Source organism: Falco rusticolus, chromosome 3, assembly GCF_015220075.1.
Source record: "Falco rusticolus isolate bFalRus1 chromosome 3, bFalRus1.pri, whole genome shotgun sequence".
Taxonomy (NCBI): Eukaryota; Metazoa; Chordata; class Aves; order Falconiformes; family Falconidae; genus Falco; species Falco rusticolus.
Window position 1 is genome coordinate 91,539,759 of NC_051189.1, and position 24,650 is coordinate 91,564,408.

The 24,650-nt window shown below is 35.7% G+C and overlaps 1 protein-coding gene across 2 annotated transcripts in view; it reads left to right on the forward strand.

Moving 5' to 3' along the window:
* EXOC2 (exocyst complex component 2) overlaps nucleotides 1-24,650 on the forward strand; it is a 133,574-nt gene that overhangs the window by 81,275 nt on the left and 27,649 nt on the right. For both annotated transcript variants that reach the window (XM_037379398.1, XM_037379399.1), the window contains exons 17-23: nucleotides 2,869-2,930; nucleotides 5,621-5,701; nucleotides 6,674-6,733; nucleotides 7,610-7,671; nucleotides 8,562-8,628; nucleotides 10,559-10,675; nucleotides 14,183-14,324. In XM_037379398.1, coding sequence (XP_037235295.1) covers nucleotides 2,869-2,930; nucleotides 5,621-5,701; nucleotides 6,674-6,733; nucleotides 7,610-7,671; nucleotides 8,562-8,628; nucleotides 10,559-10,675; nucleotides 14,183-14,324 — 591 coding nt within the window. The remainder of the gene's footprint in view (nucleotides 1-2,868; nucleotides 2,931-5,620; nucleotides 5,702-6,673; nucleotides 6,734-7,609; nucleotides 7,672-8,561; nucleotides 8,629-10,558; nucleotides 10,676-14,182; nucleotides 14,325-24,650) is intronic.

The window sequence follows — 24,650 nt, forward strand, 5'->3', positions numbered from 1 at the left end:
GCCTGAAGTGTGCAAAGCACGGGTGGCTATAATAAGCAAATTTTTAAATTTTTGGTGACATAGCATCATAAAGCCTCTGTAGTTTATTTAATATAATTTTGATATGAATTGTATTCTTAGATATCAATACTTTTATTATATCCCATTTCAATGTTAATGTTACTTTTCTGCTTTAATATCAAGCTAGCCATACAAATACATAGTCTTGTCTCTTTAAAACTCTATACAGAAAGTATTACCACTGTTTCAGATGTCACTTGAAGTATGAGGATGTCTTTTTTGCTTTTCTTCACTTAGCACAATTGAGATCAATTATATATGTTATTTTATTTTATTTTACTTAAGAGGTAGGTGAAACGGGGGGGGGGGGGGGTGGGATTTGGTTGGTTGGTTTGGTTTTGTGTTGTGGGGTTTGGTTGTTTGTTTTTAATTGTACCATGAGGATGGTCCTATTGGACTGACTGCCCTCTGTCCAGCAGTTGTGACTGATTCCTCAGATGACCCGACTGTTTCAAAGAAAGAAAGTATCTAGCTCCAAACCATTTTGCTGACAGTTCTTAGCTTATTAAATCTCTGAGCATCTGTCTAGCTTCTCCAGTGCAGTCCAGAGAGCTCTGATAAGTGATTAATGATGAAGCTCTCAGCAAAAAAAGTCTGCTGTCTGACTAGTTTTGCCTACTTGTTGCATCATGATGATAGCCTAGTTCTTTGTTCAGATCCAGTGTTTCTGCTGCTTACATACTGATTGCTGGCCACATGTGTTCTGTGGAGGAAAAACTCTTGTGGTAGTCTGTGCCTTAGGTTTTTATAAAAGATTTACCAGTCTATGTGTGTACAATTCTCTGTATGTCTGAACATCTTTATTCATACTTTTTTTTCTCCTTGAATCAAAAGAAATCAGATCCCTTGAGATTCTAGTATGTTATGTTGGCTGGATAATGTATCTCTCTCTGATCTAGCCACTACCAGCAGCCTTCCTTGACTTCTGCTTCCATCCCCTATCAGTTCTGTGTGTTGGCTGTATCCTCAAACAGGAGAAGAAAAAAAGATGCCTGCCTGTATGATGACTCTCATTCCATGTTGTTGCACTGTCTTATCTATGGAACCCTTTGTTTTCTCTGTTGTTTTTTGCCGGCTAAAGCAAAGTTGCATTTGTGCTGTGTGTTTAGATGTGTTTTTCTGGACAGGACCAGGTTAATCAGGCCCTTGAAGAAACTTGTTTTTAGGGAACCAGTGAAAAAGTAGTTAATGGATACTCTCATGGAGCTATGTAGATGGATCTCGGCTGTAGTTATATCTTTAAAACGTAAGTCAAAAAGGTGCCTCCTGGACTTGAATCTCAGCTCTAGAATCTCTCTGAAATATGAGCTGCATAGACTGCTGATAGAAAGTTCAGTCTCATCTCCTGTTGCAGCTTGTAAGTTGGTAAAGGCATTCAGATTGGTTAAAATTTTTAACAGAGCTCTCTAATGGTAGCTATTTAAATAGGACACATCTGCCCACACACGGGGTTCTTGTTGTCTTATGATAAACATTATATACTCACACTGGTCCTGCGAAGCAGCCTGTGTTCTTTCCCTCTTATATGTGTTCAATGGTCATAAAGGTCATGAAAGTCAAATTATGTGAATGCCAGACTAGACAGGGGGTTTACATGAATGTATCTGACTGGAATTCGGTGAGCAGTGAAATACAAGAAAGACATTTGTTGTATTAGCTCAGAACAGAATGCAAAGTTGAGCAGCAACAAAAGCATGTAAAGGCTGATAAGTGCAATCTAAAGCCTTGCAAGAATATTGGTTGAATTAAGAGGTTTACTAAATAGGCAAATGAGTAATTATTCTGCACAATCCTTTAATACTTTTTGTCCTCACTAAGCCTATACTTCCGTAAAATGTAGCATTGCAGGGTATGACACCATAACCAAGCTTCTTAATTTAGCTAATTAAATCACCAAGGTAGTGAAGATACCTTTCAGCATGCATTAGTTATCCTCTTTTCCTCGATTTTGGGGAGAGATGGTAATTCACCAAAATTTTTGCTCATTTAAAAGGGAGTTTCATGGTGTACAGACAGTTCTGGTGAGTAATTTGTGTGTGAAAAACTGTATGTCAAAGCCCCCATGACCTGTACACAGTTCATCTTTGTTCTGTTTACAAGTCAATTAAGCCTTAAAAAAAGTGATGGTGCAGAATGCGTGCATCCATAGAGGAATTTTGTTTACAGTGCATCAACTTTTGATTTGCATCTTGACTTAGCTCCTGTTAGCTTCAGTATGCCTATAGAAATTGGCACCTTCTGATTAGCAGAAGAGAGTGTTTTTTGCATATGCCTTCATGTATTTTTGAAGAAACTCTAGCAGCATGTATTCTTGACCCCAAGTGGGGACCCTGTGCCTCTTCTATAATTGTTAAATATGAATTATATGCTGCCCTTTCTGTCTTTGCTAAAATACTAGGTACTTGCTCTTTCCTTTTTAATTGAACTGGAGTGTAATAGACTAGAGACCTGGGTTCTTAAGTGCAGTATTTTATGTTGTGATTAAAAATTTACAAAATAAGAACAAACCCAAAGCCTTCACAATATTCCTTTAATTTTAATCTTTCCAGTAAAAGATGTGCTTCATGCAAGTCTTGCCATGTATCATAGATACGGTTCTCTGTGTGGTGTCACCAGCATACCATGTATGAGTTCCATTCTTAGTCACTTGAGAATGCTGAAAGCTTTGAAGCTTTTAGTGCTATTTGCTTGTATGCCTAGTCATTGCAGTCCCAATGTCTGTGGTTTAACTTTTCAAGTTCAAGGAGGTTTTAATAATGAAAATGAATACCTTCTCCTTCCCCCTCCCCCTCTTGCTCTGTCTTACAGATATAAAGAGGTTAGCTGAGAAGGAAGACTGGGTTGTTGACAACGAAGGTTTGACATCGTTGGTGGGTATACTTGTGTGTCTTGTAGGCACATTCTTTGCTGTATTTTTTTTTTTTTGGCAAGTGTAATGAAACTGGTTTCTGTATTCTCCAAAAATTGGGTTATTTTGGACTTTTTATGTGTGCATACTGGTATCTCTAGTTTTATTAAAATATGAAAATATAGGAAGATTAAAAATACAAACTTTTTTGTGCAGATGGTAGCTTACTTACAGCACTCTTAACAGATTCCCAACACCAAACACAAAGTTGCTTTTTTTTATTTTCTTCCTTTAACAAAATTTTTATTTGTACTCCTTAAACCATTAGGTCTGAAGTAACTTTTAAGTGATAACGCTCGTACTAGACAGCAATATTTTTGAAGGTACAAAACAGAAGGAAAAAAATATACATAAAAGCTTTGCGAATTTGTGAGACATGTAAGAACTGGGCACCAAAATATGTAGCATGACTTTCTGCTCTAATTAGGGTAATTAAAATGTATCAGTATAATTACTACTGACCAGCATGATTTTGCTGAGATAAACAATAATACCTTTCATTGTTAAGCATCTTATTTTAGAGATGGTTTCTTGAAGTAAAAAAATATTTTTGAGGTCACAACAAGTTCAGTTCACATGAAAATGCTTCATAACTTAGTAGGCACACTACCATGGAATTGGTCTGTAGCTAGATAAATAGGTCACTTATATGTTATAATGAGAAATTGAACTGAAAAGCAACTAATTTAGGAGATTGCCTACACACAAACAACAGATGAGTTGAAACCAAATTCAGATAAATTAGTGAGATGCTTTCTGGAAATAAACAGTAATGAGTAATGCCTAAAACATAGCAAGCTCGTTGTAGGTGTGACTTAAAAACAATCTGCGAAAGCAGAAAGGGCCTGTGGGAGGGAGAGTTGCTTTGTGTATTATCTAAGGCAATGCTCCACAGACTGCTTTAGTTTTTCTTATTTGCTTCTATAAATACATGTTTGAAGTTGAGTAGGAGGACATAAAGCAGTCACAGTATACACATTTGTAGGAAGGAGTGTTGTGGGGCAATTGTAGTATTATAACCAGATTTACAGCCTCTAGTCGAGGTTTCAGTTGCCGCAGACTTGGGCAAGTCCCTTAACTTTTCTGGTTTTTACTATTCATCTGTAAAATGGAAGGAGGAGGAAGGATCTTCCACAAAAGCTTTGTTTCTTTATGCTTTTGCTGTATCCTAACCCATCTTTGTTTAAAAACTACTTAAGTCCTTTTTGTATTCAGGAATTGCCCATGAATTCCTTGTACACAGCACTTCCTGAGATACTTTTTTGAGGCTTGAGACATGCCAAATTGTGATGGTGCGAGTTGACTATGTGTTGTCATAGCAGTGTTATTTATCTACTAAAGTAGAGTTAGTTCATTATGGTAATGTTAGAGCAAAAATTGTACCAAAAATTAACCAGTATAAACAAGGACCAGGCAGTCTCCTTGGGGGACGTTTTAGATTTAAGACAGAAACTGATTTTAAGTTTACAGGAAATACTGGTTGATAATGCCTTCGGCACTTATATTCCAGGTAAAGGATACAGTAAGACACAGAACCAACTTCCCTCAGTTTCATAATAGCCAAAGAGTAACATACCTGAACAGCTTTATTTTCCTGAGGTGTGATATGGTTTTTTGTGTGGAAACAAAAACACAAGAGCAGCTTGAACTGCTATTCTCTTCTTTTAAAAACAATTATTACAGATTGTCTTAGTGGGTTTTTTTCCCCCCGTGATTTTTCAGGTTGCCATGCAGGCATCACTTTCATGATCCACCTCCACCTCAGCATTTACAGAAATAAAAGTTACTTCTAAACCTAAAGCTGGTGACAAGCCATAAATTATCTACTGGATGAAAAACAGGTTTACACTGTTTAGAAGCTTTTTTTGTCCACCTCTTTGACCCAAATCCAATAGGATGATGTCCCTCTTTTCTAGAGCAGTGACACTTCTGAGCTTCAGTTGCCCTGTACAGCAGCTTCCTGCCTAATACCAGCAGGCAGCCTCATTTAAAAAAAAAAAAAAAAAAAAAGTGTGACTTAACAGGGAAGAGAGAAGGACAAGGAAAAACTGACTAATAACTGATGCTGTGAACTTGTTCACACTTATAGAGTGAAATTGATCCATGCATCAAGACATTTGTACTTCAGGTTTGGAAACCTGAAAGTAAAAAAAGGCCCCCAAACGAGTGGATTATTTTGCTTTCACATGAAGGAAAAATTTCAGATGGGTTTTCTTAAAAACCTTTTGCTGAAATCAGGTGCAGAAATATGTGATATCCCAGGTGAAATTCGATCCCAACTTAATAGGGGGGAGAAGAGATGGTGTCACAGGCATCTATACTCTAACTGTCAATATATGCTACCACAAATAAGCTACAAAAATCTTTCATAACCCTTTTAGAAGAGGCTGTTTGGCGTAGAAGTCTCTCATTCAGATTAAAAAAAATGTATGTTGATCTATGGTAAAAATTCTGTGGAGAAGTACAGAAGTACATCACTACAAAATGGTCTTCTGGTAATACATGAATCAGATTTTGGGGCAAGGAGTGGGATGGGGCATAATTTGAAAATAAAAGGCTTCCTAGATGGCATGGAGCATGGAGATTTCAATGTATTTGCGTAGTATATACTTGACATGCCTATCTAAAGCTAACAAGTAATTTGCCTTTCAGCCATCCCAGTTTGAACAGTGCATTATCCATTCCTTGCAATCTCTTAAAACTGTGCTGGACTGCAAACCTGGAGAGGCCAGCGTAAGTTTTGATTTATGCTGCTTTTTGTTGTTCATTTTATGTAAATTACTATTGGGTTTCAGAACAAGAACTCTTAAAGAATGATACAGGGGTATAACTTTCCTCCTTGTGTACACCCTTTTCACTGCTGCTGGCCTTTAGAATTCTCTTTGTATTTCCTTTGTTAGGGGTAATTGTGTGTGTATGAGGCAGATTGAACCTATATTTAAATCTTTAAAGCTGTTGTATTGGAAAAAATGCTACTACTGTAATTTTCAGATCGCAATAGATGTTATTTTATTTACATGGAGGGGGAAAGGGAGGGGCCATTCCTAGGAGCTACTCTTCACTTAATGTTGCATCCAGACTACTTGAAGAACTTAAATTCAGGTTTTTACTTATATAAACTTTATTCTAAATCAGGAGTCCTGATTGTCCCCATCCACTGAATACCTTGAAGACCTGATGGATTGTGATACTGATGTTTTCTTTCAAATTTCAGTGATCTAAGGGAGTTTAATACTTTTCCAAAGTCCCTTGAGCCCCTCTATGTGGGTATTGTTTCTCTCTCTCCTCCCTTATTTTAATTTTTATGCTTAGCTTGTCTAGTTTCTTAATGGACATTACTCAAAAGAATATTCAGTGCATGGTGAATCCTTCTTGTTAGGGTGCAAAGATCTTTGAATATCCTGGGAGCTTTTGCTGCAATTCAATTAGCCAACAGATACGTATCACATGTACTAGGTGCTAGGACTTCTTTCCTTTTCAGCATGTTATCTCTTCATGCTTGTCAAACTGTTTGTTTGGACTTGTATTCTCTCTCTCCCTATTTTTAGAGCGGGGAAGAATTGAAATTGATCCATGAGAAAACACTGTGTCCCGGCAGCTATTCCTATAATTGCATCATCTCTTTAGGGATAGGTTACTCAGGCCTGCCTTGAGAATAAGGCCATGTGAAACTGTTCTGCTAAAATAATATGCTTGCATCTTTAGGTTTTCCAGCAGCAGAAAACACAGGAGGATGTGTGCCAGTTGAGCATTGGGATCATGCAGGTACCTTAAACGCTTTTAAGAATGAAATTGTGAATGCAAGTGATCAACAAAAATGTGTGCTTTGTACCCTGCCCACCTCCCAAAAGGTAGCTTAAGTTGATGACTCTGTTACTCCTCTGATACGCTCTGGGATACTGAGAAATGTTTGACTTTAAAAGTATATAGAACTTACTAGCTGAATCTAATGATATCAGATCCTCAGATGGTGACATATTCAAGTATTTTACTGATTGTGACTGTTCAAGATTTTACTGACAGTTGAGGGATGCTTGCTGAGCTGACGTCATCTAACATCGATATACTGCAGCAAAAGGAGCAGTGCTGGTTTTCATCAGCTGAAGATCTAGCCTTTAATTTTTTTATCAGAAACCAATATTCTTTGTAACAAAGTCTGATATTAAAAAAAAAGATATAAAAATATATACATAATAGCATGCTTTAGGCTTTTGAAACATTTTTATAGTTTTTTCAAATAAGAAATCATAAGCCAAAGCAAAAAATGGATTGTAGTGATGCTTCTGTGATGTTTACTTGGGGATCAACTGTTCAGACTGAACACCTGAAGACTATTAATGCCTTTTTTGCATATCAGCAGATTATCACTGCATAATTTCAGACATGCATGATGAAATTCACTCTAGCAGGATTAAAAACTCCTGTGTTTTTTACTATAAGTAAACTGTGATGCATATAAATTGAAAATATGCATTTAAAAAGTGTAACTAAAATGTTACTGAATTTATGTAAGGTTAAGACAAAGAAAGGTGGTGATGATTGTTCTGCTTCTATTAACTATAGTAAAAGTAAATTTAAGAATATTTTTTTTATTTTTTTTTTAGTTCTGGCAGAAAATGTAGATCTTGCTTTGTTTCCTAGGTCTTCATAGACTGTTTGGAACAACTGAGCACCAAACCTGATGGCGACATAGATACAGCACAGTAAGTGAAATAAATAGGACCTAGGTGTAGTATCCTGAAATTGTGAGTGCAAGTCTCAAATTTGAGTGGTGGTGTGGTTTTATCCCATCTGGTATTTCATATTTCTTGTGAATACTTTTGCCTCTGATTAGTGATGCTTTGAAATAAGAGCAGATACTTTTTATGTCAAACAATTGAGTGACATCACATAATAGATGTTGTACAAGATAATGACTTTTTTTTCATTTTATTCAATGACAGGAGTTCTGTGCTGTAGAAGCGGGTATGTTGGTTTTGACATGATCTTACACAGAATGAGTTGTCCTTGTCCCCAAGTAATGTCTAGTCATGGAGAAACAGCCTCTGCTGTTTTTTCTTCCCTTTTATTTTGGCTGGTTCTATTGGTATTTCTGCTAAATTCTTGAAAGTTTTTGTTTGATAACTGCTTATGAGCCATTTACTTCAGAGACCAAAACAAGTCAGAATAGCCCAAGTTTACAAGAATTCTTTGTGAAAACCCAGAGGCTTGGCAAATATTGGTACCTGCAATATGCATTAGAAAAGGCAAATTAGCTGTGTTCCTAATGCCACTTTTTCTTTACGATTTGGATGACTTTGGCTGGATAGGCATAAAACCAGAACAGAAGACGTGGCAAACCAGAGAAATCATAGAAAATTGAAATGCTTTAAGAAGGAAAGGTCTGTAGCAAGACTAGTACTGTCTGTTCACAGAGTTCCTGCAAGCTTTGTGGACATCTTAGAAAAACTGAGAAAATTGGCCTGCTGCTTTATCTGATGTGAGGGGGCTTGAAACAAGATTCTTGTCTTCTGTTCCAACTGTTCATTTGAATCCACTGTGAATCAGATAATCAAAAGCACTATACTACTCACTTTTTAAACAATTTTCCTAGCCTTTCAGTTGACGTTTCATCTCCAGATTTGTTTGGAAGCATTCATGAAGACTCAAGTCTTTCTTCAGTAAGTTTGGCTTCTCTTTCTAAAAGCTGATGTGAAACTTAGTATTTTTGAAAGTTACAAGAATGCAGTCCTTTTTTATTATTGTTTGGGTTTTGTTTTCCTTTTTTAGAGAGCAATTCTGTATTCTAGAGACATTCCCTAGGTACATATGTATATAAGCATAAGAAAATACAAGGATATAAGACTCTTCTTAAAAACACTGTTTGTTTATGATACCTTAGTGTACCATCTTAAGCTAACTAGTAAAGACATTTTTTGAAACCAAATCCTTCTCAGAAACTAAAATGGCATCATTGAAATCAACAGAAATAGCACTGATGCTAAGACAGCTGAGGATTTGACTTTTGATTTATCACCTTGTATTAAATTATAAGAACTGATCTGATTATTAGTTGCTTTTTAAAAACCCTTGAAGATACAGATACTCAGTAACGTATCTGAAATTACTTTAATAAGAGTAAATTTTGATTATTTGTTTGGATTTGGGTTTGGTTTTTAGGAAATAAAAAAAGTTTTTTAATATTTTTGGCATTTTGACTTTGGTTAATTCTCTTGTAGTCTGGTGCCTGATGAAAAAATGTAATTGTTCCGTGCAAGAAACCTAGTGAGAACCTTTTGTGAAGTTAATATTCCTTAGCACAGGTTTTAAATGTTGTCAGAAGCCCAGTGTTGCCTCGTTTACAAGAGCAATAAACATTCCTGCTATAATAAAGCATCCCAGATTGCCAAATCAGGCCAAGTTTCTGAATTGCAGACTATAATAATTAGTTCTTTATATCGTGTGGGGTTTTTTGCAATGCATAGATTTAAATATTAAATGTTGACAAAGTAGCTTTTTGTGGCCGTGACAATCTCCCATATGTCATAGGTATGAGTGTTTAAATAAAAATAAATCAATAATTTTAAACAGTTTAGTTTCCATGGTATCATATGAATTTTTTTCTGTAAATCTTCTCTTTCCTGATTAATAAGAACAGAGAAAGCAAGTGACAAGAGTAAGATTTATCGCTGTATTTTTAAAATTCTTAATTTTTGAATAGTCTGTATACCAAATGATTATAATTTAAACTAGTAGGCAACTGCACATCTCAATACGAGTCATCATGTTACTGGAATATGAAACTGTCAGAAGTTCTTTTGGGTCTGAAACCCAACACCATTCTTAATCAGATAAGTCCTACTATGATTACTTCAGTGCCACATACTTTTGTTTTCAAAATGTTTGGTGTTGATTTTGTATTTCCATCAGAGGTTAAAAAATGTTTTGCCATTGGGAGAAGGAGAGGGAAGGAGGGAAGGCCAGACCTATTTAAATAGTAGTTCTGTCTTGTTTGGTTCTTAATCTGTTTGGAAACTATACCTTGTTGCACCATTCTTGTCATTTTAAAAAAATCATTGAAGAACAGATAGCCACCTAATTTTTTTACAAATTAACAGCTGAAATTACATCATGTACTTCTGAATCTTCTGATATTTTAGAATGGGTGAGTGCATTCATTCAGTACCTGTTTTGCTTCCCTTGTGTTAGCCAGCTTCATGTGCAAGTGAAGATGATATTTAGTTAATTTTATGATGGTCATAATTCTTAGCGTATTTCTTGAAACAAAGTAAAAGCCAGAAACAGCTTCCTGGAAAGCTGTCCAAACCTAATTTTTTTAAAGGAGTCTTAACCATGTTTCTGTATTAGTCACAGCTGTTCCAGTGAATGCTCCAGATCCTACGTGTTCACACTACATGTTCAATCATCATAGCTGATACTCACTCAGTTCTTGGTTTTCTATTGACAAAAACATTTGTAAGCTACGCTTTATTTATCAGCATGTTTATCAGGCACAGAATCAATAAAATAATATACATTTATGGTATTGGTCATGCTGATACTTCTTTTTTCTAACTGTATGCTCTTTCTTCTCTTAAAACAAATTTTTAGGAACAGAGGCTTTTAATTGCACTCAGTAACTGCCGTTATCTGGAACGTCATACCTTCCTAAATATAGCTGAACATTTTGAGAAACATGGCTTTCAGGGTGTTGAAAAAATAACTCAAGTAAGTGAGAGCACTAGAATGAAGTATCATTGCTTGAAGGAAACAATTCTTGTTTATTTTACTTCCTGTGGAAATTAAGTGCAAGTGTTCAAATGGCCAGAAGGGCTCTTGGCTGAGCTTTCCACAAATGAGTGGGACTCCAAGCATTAGTTGGACACAATAACAACAACAATGATATGGTTGTATGTGTTCCTATAAGGCTTAAATAGCTGGTAGAGAAAATAGGACCTCTTGTTTAGGACTTGTGTGTTCAATGGCAAAGCTTATCAGATTTCTTAGTAAAACTGTTTAATGTCACTGTGTTTTCTTAATGCAGAAAATAAAAGAGATTCTTATCTCAGAAATATACTTGATAAATTATTTCATCTGGCAGTCTGCATTACTGATAGCTGTTGTTCATAAACTAGTTCAGCGTTTTTGTTGTGCTTTGGGTTTTGTTGGGTTTTGTGTGTTGTGTGTTTTGGTGGTTTTTTTTTTTTTTTCGGAGAACGAAAATGTCAAAGTGGGTGGCAGTAACTGTCTCATTTTCCTGCCTTTTTGTAAAGATTAATCATTTTTTATGAGAAACGTTGTGACTTAATCCTTAGGACCATAAAGTTAGTTTATTTCCAGAAACATTTGTTGGTTGGAAGTAAACATGTTATCTCTTCCAGTACAGGGTACAATATTTCACTCCAACTGGTGCTGCTACTGTGTAGTAGATCTTTAGTCCTATTCTGCCTCAATGTTATTTGAATTGCTGTGGCTGAAGTAATGTTGGATAGCATTTAAGTGGGTTTGATATAATTTGTATGGTTAGTACAGTATGCAAAATTACTCTGGATATTGCCATTCTTTGCTATTGAGACAACTGAGAGTTGAGCTAGGTATGGTTAGTGTTGTCAATATAAGTAAATAAGACATCTGTTACATATGTATTCAGTGCTCTGTACAGCCATTAAATACAAAGTATTGCCATTAAAAGTCTGGTAGGTTTATAAATGAAAAAATTCAAGTAAGTTGCAGATTAATTTCAAATCTGCGTTAACCCTTTGAAAGCACTGACTGCATGTATGAGAGTTATATCGGTAATGCTAGCTGGGAGAGTTTGGATAATTATTCCTTTTAAGCGGGCAATTTTTGAACACTTCATTAATTTGAAGGGAAGCTAGAGGCTCGCAGAGGTTTAGAGTCACTGATGGATTGTTTCAGTTTTTTGATCTGTTACCTAAACTTCTCTATGTTTCTTAATTTATTTAACTGTTTATTAGATAAATTTGCAATAAAGAATTAACAAAAAATTTGAAAAATTAGTTTTTATCTGAGAAGACTTAAACAAAACTATATTATTAAATTCTTTTAGCTTTTATAAATCTAATTTTAAAGTGAATTTTGTAGTGTATGTTGGTGAAAACTATCTGTTGTTTGATTGGGGTTTTTTTAAGTTGCCTTTGTTGGCAGGGAGATCGTCATTATTACCTAATATTCTGGAAATACAGAAATCATAAAATGGTAACAAAAAACCATGTCCTTACATTCTGCTGGCTATTATTTCCATTTTCTTCTTAATGTACCAAATATGAAGTTACATAAAAAGGCCAAACTTTACACTTTGCTTTAGCACGTGCTGTCTTGGCACACACTTATGGTACTCTCCAGTAATTACATTTAATTTCTACGTAACTCTTTTAAGTGTTTTTCTGTGGAGATTCTTTAATTCAACTTTTTATCATCAGTTCAGTCAATTCCCCCCCCCAACCCTGCTTATTAATTATGTATCCCATAACATTCATCCTAGCTTATTGATAAAGCTTCTGAATAAAATTGTTTCCATAGTCCTGATGCTTAGATAAAGCAGAGGGGTTACTAGGATAGAGGCTCAAAATGGGATTTAATACAAAAATTGAAAACTATAGTTACAGGGAATTTCACAGCAGAAAGATACTAATGAGAGATTTCTATATTTTTATGAGCATTTACCCCACCTGAGAGTCAGGAAAATGGATATATACAATGGACCTTGTTGTAGATTTCTACTCTGCCTCACTCCCCGGTCCTGGGCTCACAATAGCATTCAGATGAATTGTTCTTTCCTGTAATCTTTCCACCAGCTGAAAAACAGGGTTACCCACCACTATCTTAATTGTGCATTGAACTTGAAACAGCTTGAAGAGGACTTGCATGGAAGAAAAAACCTGTACTGAATGTACAGATGATCTTTTGTATTGAATGACTGCAGAGTGAGGGTTGTTTCATAGAGTCTTTGAATGGGTCCATGTTTGCAGGGACTTCCAGCTGGATCTTGTACTTTGTTTTTCCTAGTAGTAGTACCTTATTTTTCCTAAATAGGAATGATCTAAGGATAGTTATTCTCCCTAATCATAAGAAATTGAAGTGAAAAATGTCTTGAAACCCATTCTGGGTTTACGTTTCTGTGATCCCGTGTAAGGCAGGGAAGAAGTGAGAATTCTGTACATTTTTTGGTGTGGTGTTCTTTTTCAAGTCTTGAATGTCAACGGGCTGTCAGGTAGAAGGGAAGGATGAAGAAAAAAATAGCCTTCATCATCTCCTGGGACCAAATTCTCAGGGCCTCATGAAAATCCTATCTTTGGAATATAGGTCCTCTTGTGACAAATTTAAAATTTGCTTTGCTATTTCTTAAGCTTTTACTCCTAAACATAAATACATTTAAGTAGAAGTAACGTGATGTTTCTCAGCGTATTTTATTTGCATTTGGCATCCATCACTATCCTAAGATACTGACTTTCTGCTTTCACGTTTTACGATATACAGGGGGTACATACGTTTATTAAAAGGTCTTGTATCAAACATAGTTGTTCAGATACAATGAACAAACTGGGCATATCCCTTTAGTTTTCAGTGTGGTTAAGTTGTGTGAATTACTGAAAATTGCATAGAGAGCTGTTAAAGAGAAAAATTCTGCAGATGTTGGTGAGCTGCAGCTTATTGTTGTACAGAAGTGCCTTGAAGTAGGGTGGAGAAGTGCATGTGTACAGTTTCAGAAGGCAGAGACTCCTAAATAAATCTGTGTATTTTTCAAATATAGAGCAGATAGTGAGAAATTGTAATATTACAATTGGTAGATGTTAAGTATTATATGAGAATCTTAATGTTTCAGGATGGAAATTATTATGGGCATATTTTAAAGCATTGACAATGTTCAGTTGTTTTACCTTACAAGACCTCCTGACATGCACTGGAAAAAAAAAATCATGCCATTAGATAACTGTGAAGTGATCTGCCTGCTTTGGCATTCCCTGGACTTTTCCCCAAAATGTCTGTTGCTGAGCACAATCAGAAAAAAAAAAATTATACTGAGTAGGATGCACAGGTAATATGGAAGTTCCTAGGTTTTTATATAAGTAGTTATGAACTGAATTGCTACTCTTTACTGAAAGTTAAAGAAGGCATGAGATAATTTTGGGGGGTATGTGATTCAATTCTTGTAGCTAATGACTGTTATGTTCTTTTTCTTCCTTTTTTTTTTTTGTTTGTTTTGTTCTTCAGGTTAGTATGGAATCCTTGAAAGAGCTGGATCAAAGACTGTTTGAAATGTACATTGAATTCAAGGCAGATCCGATAGTTGGGTCATTGGAACCTGGCATTTATGCAGGATATTTTGATTGGAAAGATTGTCTTGTTCCAGCAGGTAAATATCTGCTTATTAAACTCTGAAGTTATTTTAACAGTGATTGATAGGAGCTAAAATATACTGTACAATTAAAAACTTTTTTCTGGTCTGAGTGTTTAACTTTTGACAAGTTCTTATTATAAGTTCTTTCTCACAGACTTTACTTAATTCCTAAATAATTTTCCAAATGCCCCCAAATGATTAAAGCAGCTTTTATCATTGATAATCTCTTTAATACTTGTTTTTTGTGATTATTTTGCTTCATTGCTTAAACATAATAGAAAGAATTATAAAAGACATCTTTTGCTGTTTTTGTATGAAATTCATTGAGATTGTTTGGGACTTTTTCCGGAGAATCTGGCTACTTTTGTAATGGATGTAATTACAGTTCTGAAAAGATAAAATTATGAGAAAATGCAGACTATAACAGTAGTTCAGCAACGAATGTTAAACCGCAAAAAAAGGGCAGTTTCGAGGTATTTATAATGTCTGAGATGTTAGTCATTATTTAGGTGCTTTAAGAGCCTCTGTTTTAAGGAAGCATACAATAACTGAGTCTGCCTTTAAGTAGTGAATACTGTGCACATCTTAACATTTATGTCCGTTGAACATCTAATTTGTCAGATCTAAAACTAATAAATCTAAATCACTTATCACATGAATGCCTGGTTAATACCAAGTAGAAATTAATTGCAGTAATACAGTACATGGCATTTTGAAGATGATATTATATTCATTTTTGACAAATCAATGATTGACAGGAGAATTTGTACTTGTTTTGTTTGTTTGTTTCATAGAGTTGTATATGGCAAGCTTAGAAATTTTGTGGTACTTCAAAATTTGATGGGGGTAATTACAAGAAGCAAGTTTGTGATCTGTGAATCAGGAGCTGCAGTGCTGGCTCCCTGGGCCTTAAAAACAGAAAGATCTTAAGAGTTTATTACCCTTGAGAAAAGCGTCTCTTCTATTTCTTGTTATTACTTTTGTGCTCAGAATATACAGTTTATAGCGGAAACAACTTAGATTTTAATCTTGCACATTTAAATTTGTATCTGAATAATATATAACTTCTCATCATGTTTGAAGTATGGTTTTGCTTGGCGTGTTTACATTCCCACCAGCTAACAAATACAAAGAGGAAGAAGTTGTATCAGCTTTTTATATGCTCATTTCTTGATCTAGTGAATTGGAATCTACTTACTAGACCTACATTGCCTTTAGGATTATTCCGTAGTATTTTTTGCATTTAAAGGGAATATTGAATTTTTATTAGAGGTATGCCTTAGCCTGCTTGTTGTCCAGTTTATTGCTGGTCTTGTGTACTTTTTCTGCAACTTGGAAAAAGTCAAAATTAATGTGGTGGATATTAGAGGCTCTTCTTCAGGCTTACATAATTATAGTGTTGGCTAAGAGGTGCAATTTGAAGTAATAAAAAAGTTGTTTGGTTTTGTTTCATTTGGGGTGTTCTTTGTTAATCCTCAAGCTAGACATGTTAAGAAGGAACATATAGTCACCTCTTCAGTGCTTCTCCACCTTGATGAATAATCTTTCTGATGGATAAATTCTGTCAAATGTACCTTGCTGGCTATTGGTATAAAAAGTGTTGTGGTTTAACCCCAGCTGGCAATTAAGCATCACACAACCACTTGCTCACTCTCACCACCTGCCACTCTCCTGGTGGGATGGGGGAGAGAATTGGAAGGATAAAAGTGAGAAAACTCGTGGGTTGAGGTAAGAGTTTGATAATTAAAATAATTACAATAATAAGTTGTAATGAAAAGGAAAATAATAAAAGAGACAGAAATAAAATAAGTAATGCAAATGAAAAACAATTGCTCACCACTGACCAACTGATGGCCAACCTGTTCCTGAGCAGCAGCTCACCCAGCCAGCTTTCCACCTAGTTTATATGCTGAGCATGACATCTTATGGTGTAGAATATCCCTTTGACCAGTTGGGGTCAGCTGTCCTGGCTGTGTCCCCTCCCAGTTTCTTGTGCCCCCACCAGCCTCCACACTGGCAGGGCAGCATGGGAAGCTGAAAAGCCCTCAACTTACTGTAAGCACTGCTCAGCAACAACTAAAACATCAGTGTGTTATCAACATTGTTCTCATGTTAAATCCAAAATGCAGTACTATACCAGCTACTAGGAAGAAAATAAACAGTCCCAACCAAAACCAGGACAAAGAGTAACTTTTGAGTACCTTCAGTTTGTCTGGTTATAGCCGTGGTTAGTTGACCCTGAAAATATTTGATGCTCTGAAGATAAAATTAGTAGGTGACTGGTAAAGCCTCCCTCTTGGAGGAGGTAGATGAAATTCATTATTGAAAAGGACTGGGCGGGGAAAAGCCCCCACGTCTTCATGGGGCGTATGAGAATCTCACTTTTTCCAGTATTCAATCAAAAAAATAATAACAATAAAATATAATCGCCCAGCAGGCATAAAATTTATTTTTCCCAATAAACTAGTTTTCACAAACAACATTGTATAACAAGATTATAGCTGAGGAAATACACACAACGTAATCTAAAAGATGCAGTTAGTACTGCTGTAGACATACTGTTTTTTCATTTTCCTTTTAGAAAAACCCAGAACAAACAAAGCTGTACTTAACAGTTTCTCTCGAAGTACAACCTGAAAAGTATCTACTGTATTAAACTAAAACAGCATACACATGACTGGGAGTGGGTCACGCTGAGTCAAAAACACAGGTCACATACATTTGTTAAAGATAGTCATTGATTTGTTGAGGGGGAAAAAAAATGACTTGTATAGTAGAAGGTATTATCTGTTTTTCACTTATCTTGGAATGCAACATTTAAAGCTCTGATTTGAGTCATTTGCCTGGTTTAGATCTTGACTTTTGTAGCCTTAATTTTAAAAAAGAAAACAGTTGATGATGTTGGAAAGGCAAAACATTTAGGCCTCTGTGTTGTTTTCCTGAGTGGTACTGTCAGTGATGTGTAGTGTTGTATAAATAATGTTACTCTGTGTTCCATAGTGGATACAACTGTGCCTGATAGCCAAGACGTAGTAGTTTGGCCTGCCTTTTTTATATGGTGTTTCTGCATTAGCTTTCAAATAGTACTAGTTGTAGTAAAAAAGCAAATTCATACAAGAACAGTGGGGCTTTTGCAAGGAAAGAGGGCAAAGACATTAATTTTCCCATGTTTAAAAAATAAGGTAAAGGCAAATAATTTCCCTGATGCAGTTTGAAACTTTCAAATGTTCCAACTGGCAATTGAAAATTTTACCAGAGTTGGGGCATGTTGATGCCACGGATGTATCTTTTACAAAGCACATTTTGGAAAAATGTGAGTGTGAAAATACTCGAGAATTGGTTAGGAATAACGTTAAGAATTTTCTGATGATGAATTTCCCGTGTTGCTAGTGCAGCCCAGAGCTTTGAGATTTTCAACAATTGTACTGGCCAAGCACTAGCAAGTATTCCTTTCTTGATGCTCCCCCTGCTGTTACCGAGCAGAATGAAGAAGCTGGAAGCCTGAATAAATGCAGAAAACGCCTTATCTGGGCTATCAGGAAGATGGGGTAGGTGGGATTGTTCATGGGGAGGATACCAATGCTGGTAGAACATAAGGTAACTGCAAGGGAGGGAGCAGACTGGAATTAAAACCTTGTGTTGTGAAGACTGGTATCAAGCAAGGAATGAAGGTGGAACAAAGTAGGAAACCAGGACTGGATGAGCAAGACAGAAACATAAATTAGAGTAGGAATTAGAAATAGAATTAACATGGAATGAATTGCAAGGGATTATATAAAAAGACAGACTTGAAGTGCAAGTAAAGGGGCAGAGAGGTCTGATACTCACTAGATCAGTGAGCTTACCGAAAGCTGCAGTGTAATTGAAGAAGTCCCCTCAATCTTGCACTTCTGTCCTCTAGGGATGAAAGCCTATTAACGTTACTGATCACTTTCCTTGCAAAGCTGACAGAAATTACGTATGTATGCCTATATGCTTATAGTAACATTACAGGCAATGCTACATGTTATATAAAGGCAGTACCACTGAAATACACAACAATGGCCTAAATGTTTTGCCTTGCCAATGCCATCAATGTTGTTTCTTTTTTAGAATCAAGGTTACAAAAGTCAAGGCCTACAACATCAGCCAAATTACTCGAATCTGTATAAATCTACTGTACAGAAGTTACATGTATGTATTGCCAATTCTGTTCTTGAGCCATATGGACCAATGCAGTAAGAGAATTTTCTGGTTTCCATTCTAGTTTTGTATTTGCTTTCTTTTCAATGTCAGTAAAAATTATGTACAGAAAAAAAACTACACAAAGACAATCAGGTATTATCCAATCTTTAATTATTTTTTTTCCCCATACGGGTACACTTGACTTGCTTCATGAAATGGAGGCTGTTTTAGAGATAAAACTGGGTTTTGTATTAAGTTGAGCCATTACAGGCAAAGATCTATCCTCAGCTGTTACAGGTATTGAGAAGTGAATAAAGCATAATCTGGGAGGGGTGAAAACTGTCGACAGGATTCTGTCTGCAGAGCTTTCTATATCATGTTAATAACTCACTTAAGTATTTTTATCTTTATCTTTAAAATGCCTTCTTTGACTTCTGTCAGTTTGAACATTCGTGTTTAATTTGACTACTTAAGGTCTTGTAATGTATAGAATATTCAGAAAAATCTTATCCAAAACCCTTGATCTATTTCATTGGCTGCTTCGCAGTCATCAGTCTGTAAGTACTGGGGACAGTACTTCCTTGCACCATATAAATCATTGTGGAAATAGAAAGGAAATAGAAGAATAAATGAACAGTTCTGAAGAAGAAATTAGAATGAAATTAAGAAGTCTGCCTTTTGAGCAAGCTTTGAAAAATAATGTAATATTAAAGTTTCATACAGTGTTTCAGTTGGAATATATGCCTTGCTCACTTAAGCAATTGTCCTGTAATTATCAGATATATACTTATACATATGGTTTTTGTTACAGTTTTAAATCTAAGGAAGGGCAAATTGTTTGCATGGGGCAAATTTTAATTTAGCCTATGTGCTAAAACTTTTATTGTTTAGTTTTTAAAAATACATGCTCTTTTCAATATGAAAGTTCTGAATGTCAGAAGGAACTTGTGCACAATGTAATTATATATTTTCCCCTTTATTTTGATCTAAGGTGTGACTGCTGGTGTTGGAAGGCAGTATTTTTAACTTAATTAGATTTATTGTTAATAAATAACTTTCATTTAAATTTTCACTTTAATTTGTGTCGACTTCTGAGTCTTTACAACAAAGACTTCAATTTTAACATGCAGCAATGATGAAATGTAGTTTGGTTCTCTTTTCTTGTTTGAAATGTTGTTCTAATTTAATCTACAGTATTAACAGAATTAAGAGATGAAAGGAATAATGTGAAACATAATGTTAATAAGTTGCCGAGTATGTTTTTAGAATTTTTTTTGTGTATAGTTGTCAGTCTGCTAGTTCAGCACACAAGGTTTGTTCATTTTGTTTTTTCATCGCTCTCGTTTGGTAGTTGAGTGTTTTGTTGTTTTTCAAAAATTCTGTTTTAAATGCATGTATTTTTGTCTCAGTCACCTGACAAAATTGGCTCTGTGATCTTCTCTGGATTCCAAGCCTATAGTGTTTTGGAGGGTGAACAAGGTGGTTGCATTACTCTTACTATAGTCTCAAATTTATGTAGTAGTTGTCAGTGTGGCTTTGTTTACCACACAAAAAGTGAGTGTTCATTTATTTTTCTGAGGAATTCCGGTGGTGCTCTCTTCATTAATTAATTTGAAAAGCTGGCTGCTTTGCAGTCTAGCCATTTACTCGAAGTTCACAGCATATGGAGTTGCAGAGGCTAGTCTAAAAATCTTTTTACAATATGCATCTTCTGTGTTTCACTGGTGGAGTCAGATATTGGATGATTGGTGGGTTGTTTGGGGTTTTTTTCATAGTATTTAAAATTTCACATGCATTGAACGTTTCAGGTGATTTTGCACTTTCAACTGAAAGTTGATTGTTTTTCAGATATTCATTCTGTACTTGGCATAAATTGAATATAGTACGGTTAAATCTGCATTTATTCTTATTTGGCATGTTTAGGGAGCATTGTCTGAAACATTTCAAATATATCAAATGCCACTCTTACAGTAAAAGATTAAGTGCGTCAAATCTGCTAAATCAGATTTTATATACTTGTCACATCTCTTATCTGTTGATTGTCTATTTTAAAAATGTAATACAAAACTTCTAATGGCAATAGCCTGATGAAAAGGTACTCAACAGTTAAAAATGAAATATCAAAAGGCATATTTAATTTGTAGTTGCACAGCGACATACTTGTCAACCCTAACTTTTCTTCTTTTGTTTAATTTGGGGCACCAGCACCCTGCTTACATGGAAGATGACAAGTGCATTTACATCTTAAAAACATTTGGATATAGTAGAATATTTTTTTCTTTTTAGAAATAGGCAATTACTTTTTGACTGAAATGTGCAAAACAGTTTGGTTTGAAATATCTGTAACCCTTTAGATTTCATCTAACGCTTCAGAATTACCCTAGATGTAGGGGATTTTGAACTCCAACAGATCTCAATCTATGGATGATGTCCCATGTTTAGGAATTTTCTGTCATTTTATGCTTTTAGTAAGGCCAAATTCTGCTATTTTGATGCAGGAAATTATGATTTTGCAGTTCTATTGCATATAAAAAATAAATGCCGTAATATTAAGTGGGGAGAAAAAATGCTTTTTTGCATTGGCAAATAAAGTTGCTAAAGGACTTCTCAACTGTGCTTTTTTTGTTACAAAATGCCAGTTGTTTAACTGTTCGTGACAGTCACAGACATATTCCACTAGCTAGTTATTATTGTCTAGCTACTGGAGTAGGAGAAAGGTACAGGCTTAAGCCTTACGTGTCTTACAGCCTGCACATTCTTGCATTGTATTTAATTTTCCTGCAGTGTTTCTCAAGTTGGAGTTTAGAGTGCACAAGGGAGCTCAGCCAACTTTAGCTACTGAAAAGGGAACGTATCTTTAACTGGTAGGAATTGAAGAAACAAAGTAATTTCTTCCCCCTGCTGCTTCCAGCCGGTCTTCTGGGACGTTGGTATAAAGTATAGCTGGGTCTCTTTTCTCGCATCCTGGAAGAACTGAGCTGCAGCAAGCTGATCTAGGAATGGCAGGGGGAGGGGGGGAAAAAACCAAAAAACAAAAAAGAGACCACGTAAACACAGAGCTGCATAGAAGGAAAGCAGCACTTGCAGAAACAACTGTGTATCGGTGCTGGTGCGTTGTACCTTTGTGGAGAAACTGTTCGGAACACCAGCACGTTCTTATACACAGTACTCTTTTAAGTATTCCAGTTAAAATAGGCTATTTTTCATTTAAACAAATGGCATTTGCAACATACATTAATAAATTGATTTTTTGTCATTCATCCTGGTAGGGAAATATTAACTATATTTTGTATCAACAGTGGAATTTTTATTATGATGAGTTGAATTCAGCATCCTTAAAGGACCTGTTCAGCCAGCGAGTATAACAATCCATGTGTTGCATGACTGCATTTGGTTTACCACACATAATCCTTCACAGAGTAGAATCATGTACTAAAATTTCAAAGTCAGGTAGCCTTTAATTAATTTTGTCAAAACCATTATTTTGCCACTTGAAATACAAGCACAAATTTCTCTGCATGTTTTAAAATACCTTCATTTGTGTAACTTAATTTTAACCTCAGACTTTTCTTAAATTTCACTTTCAGACATTCAGGTTTCATTATATTTCTCACTTCTGACAACAGATTTCTGTAACTTATTACATTGGTGTCTGAATTATAAATATTAAGAGTCATTCTAGCTGGTGAAATGGAATGGACATTGTACCTTCTCTGTGCTTGGAAACGGTTCCAAAAGATGAGAACAGATGAAGGAGCTGTTTCTCCAGCTTTCTGTAGTTTCTGCTGACAGGTTATCTTTAACTTCTGGCTATTCCAGAAATCCCAGTAGAAACTGTCCTGGAGAGATATTACATTTTCTGGTCCCTGCCTGGCACATACTGAGTTGCACTTGCACATAGACTTTATTAGGTGCTTCTTGTGCTTCTGCATACTTCTTGCATGCAAGATTTTTTTGCTGCTGGTTTTGAATTGGATTTCTTGTTGGCTGGTCTCAGCAGACTCTAGGCTTCACATGTGCAAGTATGCAATAGAAGTTCATCTGCAACTTCACTATTTTATTTCTTATGCTCCCCCCTAGTTTGCATGTCTGCCTTTACTCACAGTTGTGCTGTATAGTGTTTTCTGCTATTAAGCCTACCAGTAGTTGTTTACTGGACTGTCATCTAGTGTGGATAGTGTGGAGATACAGATATATATCTCTCAGCTTCTCTTTTGCTTTACGTGTTAAACCCCTTCCTGTAATGCCTTGTGGCATTTCTGTGTATGCTTTGCTAAAGACTATCAAGCTCCAAAAACATTTTATCTTCATTCTCATTTTTCATTAAAAGTTGGAAAAGCTACATTCTTCTCAAACTGCAAAATTAAGTGATCAGCAAATTTGTAAATTGCCTATTTAAAGCAGGGTGTATTTTTAAAAGGGATACAATATATAATACAATATAGGGAATATATTGTAATACATTACAATACAATAACACAATAGAGGGGAAAAAAATTATCATCTGAGAATTTTGAAGACGTAAGACAGGCTACGTTTATACTGCTTAAGGGATGGGAAGAGCATGAGTACAAAAGCGTTGTATCTATAAAAAGAAGTCTTGCAGTGATTCCTTGGTCAGATTGTACCCTGGTCTTGTAGCTTGAGAATTGTGTCTGCTCATGTATCCTTTCTAACTGACGGTATTAGAGTGACTTCTAATACCCAAATGAGATTGTAATTATTGCAACTCCAGAGGATTTACTTATCAGTAATGTCTGACAACTCAGAAGTCTCTTTTGTTGTCTAGCCCATTGTAGGAAGTTGTGCTGTACTGGTCTCCTGTTTGGCATTTCAAAGACTCATTTGATCTTAACCTAGAAACTTGTCATCAGTTCATTATTTTCTAGTTCATGCAGTGTTAGTTTGCAGTCCATCTCTGGGTGGACATATGCTAATATCCACAAACTTTTTTTTTTACTTTTGTTGTTGTTACAAGGAAACCTAAATATTCTTTTAGACCTTCAGACACACTCTTTGAGAAACACTCAGAAGATATTTTAGTATTATTTATTATTTTTATTACTGTATTTGATAATGGAATCTGATCTCTGCATTGCTCAAAGCAGAAAATTAATCGGGGCTTGGAATCAATGGTAATGTAGAAAGGAGAAAGGGCAAGCATCACTTTTTTTCCTCTTCCAGCACGCCTTATTACATGCATGAAGAAGGGGATAGCCAAACAAGTTTTGTACTGCTCCAAACCCTTCAATAAAACTTAAGTAGTAAATAAATCATGTCATCGGCAGAACAAACTCAATGGTCTAACATACTGTCATAGTGAATGCCTACATGTTTACTTTGCATTTGATAGGCACAAATGCCATCTTAGTATTTACTGTTTGGTTTACTGATTGCTGTGGGTGCTACAGTGTTACCTGAACGGGGCAGGAAACAGTTTTGGAGCACTGGCAGGCTGGGTTTGCAGGTTGGGTAAGTGAGTAGGATTTAATGGATGGAAGTGTGGGAGAGGAAGAGCTCCGTGGTACTTCAGGTGGGATTGGGAACCAGAACTGAAGACCAGGGAGGTGAGGTATGATAATGTCATAGTAGAAAATGCCAAAAGCTTAAAAATCCCAAGTCAATAGTCACTATTACTATTATTTATTTTTATTTGATTATTAGTATGATTATAAGCCAAAAAAAAAAAAAAATTAAGACCTTGGTTGTGATTGAGTGGGCTCAATGTTAGACTTTTCCTTTAAACGTTACCCTTAGAAACTAGATATTTATTAATTTTTTCATCCTGGTAATGCTCAAGATAGTTTCAAAGCAATCTTTAGCAAACTGAGATGTAGTGAAAAAAGTGGAGTGAGGAAAGGAAGTCACATGACAAGTAAAAGTACCTGTAGTCCCAAACTGTGGTATCAGGTCTGTCCAGGACTCCTTAGGCTTTTTAACTTAGGCTTATTCTCTTCCTACAAAGACTTATTTCCACAGGTGTGCTCACTGTAAGTGCTTTGCTGTTTTTCACGTTGTATCCAATTGGGTAGTGTTTGCTGCTAAAATGCCTTGGGACTGCTCTCTTCTTGTACCCAGACCTGTTTTAAAGTCCCTTTGGCAGTCTCTAGCCAGACTCCAAAGGCATTCCTGCTTACACTGCTGTTGCGTGGTTCTCAATTAGCATATGGGTCTTGG